This window comes from Sinocyclocheilus rhinocerous, unplaced genomic scaffold (assembly GCF_001515625.1).
Source record: "Sinocyclocheilus rhinocerous isolate Xijiao unplaced genomic scaffold, SAMN03320098_v1.1 scaffold662, whole genome shotgun sequence".
Classification (NCBI taxonomy): Eukaryota; Metazoa; Chordata; class Actinopteri; order Cypriniformes; family Cyprinidae; genus Sinocyclocheilus; species Sinocyclocheilus rhinocerous.
This window is the reverse complement of record NW_015639782.1, coordinates 2,951,254-2,961,344: the sequence shown is the minus strand read 5'-3', so window position 1 is coordinate 2,961,344 and position 10,091 is coordinate 2,951,254. Positions and strand designations below refer to the sequence as shown.

The window sequence follows — 10,091 nt, the reverse complement described above, 5'->3', positions numbered from 1 at the left end:
AACGACTTTATTCAACAATTCGTCTCCTCTGTGCCTCTCCGCATCACTGTAATGCCATTTTGGAGAATATCCGCTGAACGCAAGCAGCGTACACTATTCTGTGTCAGCCGCGCCACAAGGATACGTTTTCTACGTGTATTTGCGCTTTGATTTGAACGAAAACAGCACATCCGTGCAGCTCGGCTGACACAGAAGAGCGTACGCTGCTTGCGTTCAGCGGATATTCTCCAATATGGCGCTGGAGAGTCCTGGGATAATATTCTTCATAGCCCTAACGGGTAGTTAGCGGCAGGCACCATGTTTACTGTTAACATCTCGTCTTCCTTGCCAATGGTAAAGTCCAATGTAGAGAGACGAGGCAGGACAAGCATCACCCTCATGAACAGGTACAGTAGGTCCAGGTAATGGTTTGAGTGAGTGAGTGAATGTTTGCATCTGATAACTGCTTTATCTTGTTGTGTACCAGAAAGCTGTGACTTGTACAGCTCTGCAATAGCAACATATTCACTGTTCATTTCTTTATTTGCTTTGGTATGATTTTAAATTTTAAATAAATTCTTAGTACTAATCTCCCAGCACATATTTTTAATAAAAGCATATATTCACTTAATTTAGTACAAAAAGTACATTTATTACTAGACCTAATAAGTGTTTGATATAGATATTAATAATAATTGCCTTTAACTAATGCAGTTAACATAAAATCATTTTCATATGCCTCTGTTTTAATTCATTTTAATACTTCTGATTATTATTTAATCAACTTGATCTTAGTGTTTAATAAACAAAGCATTTGGAATCCAGGTTGTGTGCCATTCAGAAATTAAATAAATTGAAATTGAGGAAGCAAATATGGAATTGCAACATGGAATTTATTTATTCATTTATTTATTGTCATTATCAATGTTTTGTGAAAATTAAATATTGGCTTGACAAAGTTTTGTTTGAAAGTTTTTTGAAAGTTTGTATCCCTGATGGTAGAGTGGTACAACACTTTTGAACCCATTGCCAGTTGCATTTAAATTTATACTCCTGTCATTTCAATTCAGTTTTCTGTGGAAATTCTTGAGCTAAAAGGGAGCAAACATTTTCAGTTGTGAATTATTCACAACCCAGTCTGGTATCTTCAGGGTTTTAACAGGTTTAAAGGGGTCATATGATGTTGCTAAAAAGAACATTATTTTGTGTATTTGGTGTAATGAAATGTGTTTATGCGGTTTAAGGTTAAAAAAACACATTATTTTCCACATACTGTACATTATTGTTTTTCCTCTATGCCCCGCGTCGATTTTTACAAAGCTCATCAGTCTTGAGAGATAGGTGGCGGTAATGCACTTATAAGTCTGCGATCCGCCATAAAGCAAGAAAAAGAAGAAGACGCGTCAGGCGCCGGCTGTTGAACACGCTCAGGATGCACTCAGGACAGTTCAGACATTGCAGTGCATCAGAGGTAAAAAACTCTCAAAGCCGTGATTCCCATCCACTTGCATTATATGACTGACAGACTGCAACGGTTTGAGTTAAAAAATCTTTGTTTGTGTTCTACTGAAGAAACAAAGTCCCCTACATCTTGGATGCCCTGGGGGGTAAGCAGATAAACATCAAATTTTCATTTTTGGGTGAACTATCCCTTTAACTTTTATAAAGAATATCTCTTTGAATTTGAGACTTTAATCTTTGCAACTTTACAGATCTTCTTTATGCACCAAGAGCTTGTAACACTCCAAAGAGAAATGAAAATTTGAAATCGCATCATATGACCCCTTTAATTATAAAGTACAGTATCAACCTCTACACTGCATGCTCAAAACAGGCTAACCAAACAAAATTCATTCTTGTTCCAGTATTTCCAGTTAATCAACCACAGTTGTTTAGCACATGTTCAAAATGAGTGTGTGTGAGCAATTTGTCAACTTACAGAAGGATAGGCTGCAATAGAGAGGAAGTAAAAAATAACTTTGTGTACTAGAGACCCATCAGAGAGGAAAAAGGCAGGGAGCTGTTGGGCAGGCCATGGTTTTAGTGTGTCATGTAATAAACAGGTAAAAAAAAAAAAAAAAAGGTGATTTACCACTTTCATTAAATTTATGGACATAAGGTTCTCAGTAAATTGATTCACACTCCAGTACACCACATTCAGTTTGTATGTTCATTGTGTATGTTTCATATATGGACAAAACACTTCCTAAAAGCATAACTTCACTCACATAAAAGTGCTGTTTTCAGCATCATAAAGCTGCACCATGGGCAATGGAGATGGAATGGCTCATGTCGAGAGCCAGCGAGTTCTGTGGTAGTGCAGAATTCTAATGAGAAACATGCGTGCTGCACTGCTGAAAGCTGGGAGCTGTCACTACAAATGTGGATGTGTGTTGCATTTTTGGGAACTGGTTTTTGAGTGTTATTCTGCAGTACATTCGAAAAGGTTTTTGATGTCCCCTGAATGTAGTCGAGTGTTTCTGGTGTGCCAGATCTGGGTAGTCTGGAATGCCTCTTTGCCTGCAGATGAATCACAGCTGCTAAAACAGTACTGCAGTTCTGCACGAGGCAGGGATGAGCTCAATGTGTGAATGCGTTTTGTGCCGAGTGAGAAACTGTGTTAGCTATCGGTGTGTATGTGTTAGCGCTCATTTCTGGAACAAATCTGGAACACTTGCTGTTTAGCTTTGTTGTGGATGAAAGTTTGGCAGTCTCCTTTAGTCGTGACTAGGGCGTTGTGTATTCTCATTAATCTGTTCATCTCGATTTCCTCTCTCTGTAAACGACAAGGGGAAAACGAAATGCAAAATAATAATTTACTGAAACATTATTATTGTTCCTTTGCCCTCTGAATTCTCATTCTTTTGTGCTGCAGTCTGGGATGAATGAAGCTTTGTGAATATTTTTGAAACATGTCTAAAAACCATCCCACTCTCAAACTTCTAAATGTGGTTTTTCCACTGTATTTCTTTTTTTATTGCAAATATATGTCTGTCTTTCATCCTCTCCCTGCTGCTGTGGTGGTCCGAGTCCATCGTGATCTTTAACACTGTCGTTCTGCTTGGCAGGGAGCCGCGGAAGATCCTGCTGCACAAGGGTTCCACAGGTTTGGGATTCAACATTGTGGGCGGTGAGGATGGAGAGGGCATCTTCGTGTCTTTCATCTTGGCAGGTGGGCCAGCCGACCTGAGCGGAGAGCTGAGGAGAGGAGACCGCATCCTGTCGGTCAGTAACTGTCCGTGACACTCAAGTTCAAATAGTGAAGATGGACAGCATTAAAATGACAAGAATTGTCTTGTAAAATGTCTTATATGGAAGCCAGTTTCCACCATGGAATAAAAAAAATTAAAAGGCTAAATGCAATGTTTTATCTCCCAGTTCCAACTTTTTTTTTTTATCCCATGGCGGAAACAAGCTTCCATAGTCTTATGTTCACTAAGGCTGCATTTATTTATTCAAACGTACAGTAAAAACAGAAATATTGTGAAATATTATTACAATTCAAAATAAGCATTTTTAATTTTAATATATTTTATAAAATGTAATTTATTCCTGAGATGGCAAAGCTGAATTTTCAGCAGTCACTATTCCAGTCTTAAGTGTCACATGCTCCTTCAGAAATGTATCAGATTCTAATATGCTGATTTGCCGTTTAAAGAAACATTTGTTATTATCAATGTTGAAAACAGCTGTGTTGCTTAATATTTTTATGGAAATCATAATGCATTTTTTTTCAGGATTCGTTGATGAATAGAAAAAACTGTATTGATTTACTCCCAATTTCAATCAATAAAATGCATCCTTGCTGAATAAAAGTATTAATTTCTTTTAAAAAATCGTACTGACCCCGAATTCAGTGTGAAACCAACAGTGAGGCGACGTCTTTGAAAATCGTGCAGTGTGAACTAGGCATAAGGGAAATGTCATTTCGGAATTTCTGTGGTTTAATGTGATGTTGTTCATGATGACATTTTCTTTTATTGTTGTAATATTATAACCTAAAGATGCTATGTGAAAGTTTTAAACAGAAAATAGTGGTTTTCATCTTGCCACTTTCTTGGTAAAGAAAACACATTTTTACTCAAATTAATCAAAATGGGTTTATAGCGTTTTGGAACCAAACTCTTCATATATTCTTTAGTGTATATTATATGGATTTGTTTTTTTATGATTCCTAATACAATCTGCTCTTTAAATTGGTATGAAGTCTTAAGAGCTGACATTACGTCATGTGATTTGCGTGAGTGTGTGGGGGTTGTTGTTTTAATCTGTTACCATGGTATTGTCCCAGGTGAATGGTGTAAACCTGCGCAATGCTACCCATGAGCAAGCTGCTGCTGCACTGAAGAGGGCTGGACAGACAGTGACCATCATTGCCCAGTACAGACCAGAAGGTAGAGTGGCTCTTTCAGTGTGTATCCATGATGTTTGTCACTGCAAAAGAAATTGTGCTCCCTAGAGGACAATGCATAAGATTAGCAATGAGAAGAGATTTGAGCTGATGCATGCAAGTTAGCTTTTTATAGGGTCTTAAAATATGCAATGATTCATTTAAGAGCAACCAATTAAATCATTTAAACTGTGATTCTAAGAAAAGATCACCTTTGTACTTAGAAATATTATGTGGGATTATTGCATCAAGACCCCAAACTACTCTCGCTCTCTTCACACACCCATGTGTGCCTGTTGTGTCTTGCCTTCTTCTGTAATCACTCCATCACAGTGGCATACTACTGCATGTTCCTTTAAGAAAGGTGAACTACTTTAGCCTCACCCAGTGACTGATGATTGGTTGGCTTTTTTAGGGGGTAGATTTTTGTTTGACATACTCTGCTCAGTGAAGTGTTCAATAATACAACTTTATCCACAACTATGTATGGATAAATAGCATGACTGGCATTGAAGTTTCACTGAATTCACTGGAATGAATCCTTATTTGAGTCGAAACGTTTTAAAGAATCATTTGAACCGGTTCACAATAAGCAATTAATTGCAGCAAATGATATTTAGATTCTACATATCTTTTTACTTTTACTTTACTTTTACTTTTAGTCATTTAGCAGACGCTTTTATCCAAAGCGACTTACAAATAAGAAAAAGTAATTAAAACTAAAAGCTAAAACTCTATAAATACTATATATATACACATTTAATAAAATAAAATAAATTAAATAAAAATGACAAATGCATACAACAACACTTCAAAACTAAAACATTTAAATTTAAATTTAGCATTTAAAATACGTTTTTGGATGTGTGCGGACCTTCTCTTTTGCAACATATACATGTACATATATATATATATATATATAAATACATTCAGTATATATATATTATTTCATTTCCATTTTGTATGTTGAAGTACTGAAATAACTCAAATTAAATAAAACTAAAACTTAATAAAAAACCTATATAGACATAATAAAAAACGAATAAAATGACAACATTACTACAACTGTAACTAAAACTAAAATAGATAACTAATACAAATCAAACTACATTAGTTTATCAGTAATCCTAAAAAAATAACACTGAGCCAAACACACATGCTAAAATAACAACAACTTACTGACACATAGTAAGAAATGGTTGTAAAAAAACTGAAACAGAAGTGAAACAAGTAGTAGGAAAGAGGAGAAATAAAAAGCGATACTTATTTTTTATAAGATGAATCATGGCTGTAACAAACTGAACTAGGAGTCTTGGATTTTGGAAAATTACAGTAAACATCTTTACTAACGAAACTATTTGGAAATGTGTGGCGGCTTGATCGGTACGTTTTAGTGTGCCACACCGGGTGTCAGCGGTCGTGCGATGACGTAAAAGAATCACTGAATCCGGTTCTTTGAAATGAACTGTTCAAACGAACCGATTCAATGAATCGAGTCGGACTTCCCAAGTTCACGCTTGAATGAAAGTACTGGGATGAAACTAGTGGGAGGGATCAACCTAAGAGAAAAAAAGAGGGGGAAATAACTAAATGGACTAAAATCCACAGAGTGAAGGAACAGTCTGACTTTACCGTTTGAAAGCGTATTTTTGGGTCCGGGTTAGGTTTCATCTGCTGGATCACTATGAGAGTGCCTCTGACAGGAGATATGGAATAAGCGCGCGCTGGTCGCGTGAGCGGGACGGGTTGAAATCCCGCGTCTCGAGCGTGAGTGAAACTCGGTTTCAAAGAAGAAGGTGCCGCTGTTGGAATGGGAGGAGCGAAGCAGGACAGACCGACACATTTTCATTAAACTCTTTACTATTTATTTACCTTTCGTGTCGATTCGAAACTAATGAAAACGGCATTTACCTCTTCACGCCGATGTGCAGCATTCGCTAGTTTATTCTCTTTTGTTTGACTCGTTTTTTCTTACGTTAAGTTACCTGAAATGTTTTCGAGTGAGCTGGACAACGAGAGGTTGAGCTGAACACAGCACTTTAGCCGCCGCCGGGTAAGATCACCTCAGCTCATATGCATAGAGTATTTTCAGGAAATATCTGTGTGAAGTATGGAAAACACAATGTGGTTTTATTATACGTTAAACTGACAGTAGAGTTGCTTTATGTGCTTCAATATGCTGTGCTGAAAAGGAAAACGTCGCTGTTTGTTCACGATGGATTTCTGTTGGCTCCAGTTACATGTTCACCATAGTGTAGTGCGTTTTATGATTAATGAAAAATAATGAAAACAACTTATTAAGCTGCTCGGCCGTTGGCATGACGTCGTGAAGCTTGTTTCTAGCCTAGAATGTTTTATCAGGGAAGGTTTGTGTTGCTGAGCGACACAGGTAAGTTAAACTGTTTGCTCGAGGATTTGCCAGAAATGTTTTATATTCAAACCATAAACACGACAAAACACAGCAGCAAGTCATTTAGTGCTTCATATTTTATATTCTCATAAGCAATATGGTGCTTTCATTCAGTATGAAGAGTAGGGTAGTTCACCTTTGAACTAAACTTCAGTACTGTCATAATGATCCGGGATATTTGCACTTTGAGGCCTTACGCTTCGCCGTCATGTTTGTTCAATGCGTTATTATATAGAGCTTCCTACAGAGATCAGGAGGACAGGTGCAGGAAAGGGCCCATTCAGGAAGTCACTTTACCTAAAGAAATGTTAAACGTTGCTGTTGTTTTGTAGTTCAGTGGAAACTACAACACGAAAACTTCGTAGTATTGTTTATATGTTATATATTTATGTTAAATGTGTCGCTGCTGCCTATTATGATTTGACATGTTCAAATAATTTCTCTACACCAACAATATGTGTCAAAGATTGTGTTAACTAGCTGTAAACACCAATCAGAAAACTTGGATGATACATTTGACTGGCCCAGAGGATAGGAAATCAATTATAGTCCTTGACAAGATTTGAAGGGCATTAATAGCCACTTTAACTAATATTTAGTATGTCAGTGCATAGTTTATTCTCTGGTGTCTATTAGGGCTGTGTATCACAGCAATGTCATGATACGATGCGTATCACGATACAGGACTGTACTGAATTTCACCTTAGCAGAATTAAAGTAAAACAGCTGTTTATTAAACACGGCATACTATAGGGCCATTTCTAACTATTGGCAGAGCAGGCAGTTGACCTCTGCATTATGAAGGGCCTCCATAACTCTACCACAGTACAATATAGGTAATGGCATATGTTTCATGTTTACATTGGGCACTCCCCACCAGGTACAATATTCTGATTGTTTGCATCTTGTTTTTAAGCCCATAAATAATAATGTACTCATTCTAATAAATTTATATTGTAATGTACTCATTCTAATATATTAAAAAATCATATTTACATTGCTGGTAGGTTATCATTGCACAAATGAACACACTTTCTACATTAAAAAAAATTAAAATTAGAAGAGTAATGCGCTGTCTTCACTGTATCTAACGCACACGCGTTCAGTCACTCAAAAAGATCACGTTGCGCGCTGCCAAGATGGCGACGGCCGCCTCCGCCCAATTTTGAGCTTCAAAAACGCTCTTCGGAAATCTACGGTGACATCATGGACACTACGTCCATGTTTTTATACAGTCTATATATCGAACACAGCACTAGTGTCTATGTGAGCAATGACAGGAATGTTGCAGTGCAAGTTATCTGTTTCAGCACGCTCTCCCCCATATTCCTTCTTAGTCAGATGCTCCTGGAGTATAAATGGCCTGCCTCTCCCTCCCAAGGGCTCTTACGTCTACATTGAAATAGAAGTGACACATTAATTTGTGCCAGAATAGCTCATTGAATTAGGTGGGAACCAGCACTATGAGAGACATAGTACACATCTTACTTTGTGTGTGTGTGTGAGAGAAAGGGACAGAGTCTATTTGTAGACTGGCTTCTGTTAAAATTTGAACTCCTCATGTCATACATTAACTTAGGGGACAGTGATTGAACTTGAACTGTGAAGCATTTGTGTCTAGCAGGGACAAATGTTTACAACACATTCTCTTATTTGGCCTTGCATTCCACAAAAATGGACATGAGACATTATCCCCCGGTTTCACAGACAAGGCTTAAGCCTAGTCCTAGACTAAAATGTAAGTCTGAGCTGTTTCAAATGAAAGAAACTTGCATTTACTGATCTTAAAATATATCAGTGCCTTTGTTTTGTCTCAAGATGCAACACCAGTAATGATCTTAAAATATATCAGTGCCTTTGTTTTGTCTCAAGATGCACACCACACCAGTAATGTTTTTTTTCTAAGGCACGTTTATAAAAATTACTTAAATGTCCTAATTGAACTATGGCCTAATCCTGGCTTAGGGTAAGCCCTGTCTATGAAACCGGGCCTAAATATTTTAAACCATTAAAAGGAAATTTACCCTATATATTTTCTGATTTCATTTTATGAACCTATTGTGAATTTAAATTTTTTTTGACCTTGAACTTTTTAAAGAATATCATAAATCAATCTGCCAGTAAAATGACAGACTTCTCCAATCATTTTGTCCACTTAAATGCCACCCCTTTCTTACAATCAACTGTAAGCTCTCATTCAGATCTGCCTCCATCCAATCAACAACCAATGAGTAAAATCATGTCCCCAGTCTGCATTTGTTTTTCTTTTCGATAATTCAATTAACTTGAATGTACGTCATGATACAGAAAAAAAAAAAGATTTGTCGCTACTTCAATTTGTGTCTTTTTTTTTTATATATATCTAATCGATACATAATAATGCACTGGAACACTTAAGAGCAATCAAAACTTGTTTGTTTGCAAAATAGCTGTTATAGCTCCATGTTAAATAAATAGCCTAAATAAAAATGAAAGAATTTGGACACCAAAATAAGGAAGAAAACCCTAAAAAAAAAATTTTTAAAAAGCCACTTGGTCTCAACTCTCAAGATGTGTGAAAAAATTACAACAGTCACACTTGCATTAATTTTTAAATGTTTTTGGCATAATAAAATAAATGTTTCATGAAGTTGGAGATGGAATATTATTTTTATTTTCTAGGGATGTGTAATATATCTATTATATGTTATTTTTTTAGGGATGGCTAGTATGTCTTAACTATACTGGCTACTGGCTGATATAATTTTTTTTATTTATTTATGAATGTTGGTTGTATATTGACCAGTAATGCATGTTTAGTTGTGCATGTGTTGTTCTTCATATTTTTATGAGATTGACTTTGCTGTCATATAATGCTCACTTAAAAGGTAATCTTCAAAAATGTATAATGTAATAACACTCTTTAGTCTTTAGCAAATCATAAAATGAATATGCATTTTTTTTCATACTGTACATTATTATAATAAATATAATTATAATAAATGTTTTTCTATATGGAATTGTGAGATGCTACACATTACTCATTAATTCTGAAATCAGATAAAATCAGAATTCCGTAAAGAAAATCTGTTTGTGGTACATACTAGGGCTAGGCGATATGACAATATTATCGTATATCGACGATGTCTCTTAAGTATCGCGATGTCGATGTCAACAGACGATTATCGACATTATCGGGGAAAAAATTACAAATGATAAACCTAGTAAGTTGCAAAAAATATTTTACATAGCCCCATAGTCACCATACAGGTCTTTTTGCATGCAAGAATGAAATCATTTAGTATGAGGGTTGGGAATCGAAAAGCTATTCCA

The 10,091-nt window shown here is 36.2% G+C and overlaps 1 protein-coding gene across 8 annotated transcripts in view; it reads left to right on the top strand.

The window, feature by feature from the left end:
* LOC107751999 (disks large homolog 3-like) overlaps positions 1–10,091 on the top strand; it is a 75,659-nt gene that overhangs the window by 42,537 nt on the left and 23,031 nt on the right. For all 8 annotated transcript variants that reach the window (XM_016567827.1, XM_016567823.1, XM_016567826.1 and 5 more), the window contains 2 exons: positions 3,048–3,204; positions 4,271–4,373. In XM_016567827.1, the coding sequence (XP_016423313.1) occupies positions 3,048–3,204; positions 4,271–4,373 (260 nt within the window). The remainder of the gene's footprint in view (positions 1–3,047; positions 3,205–4,270; positions 4,374–10,091) is intronic.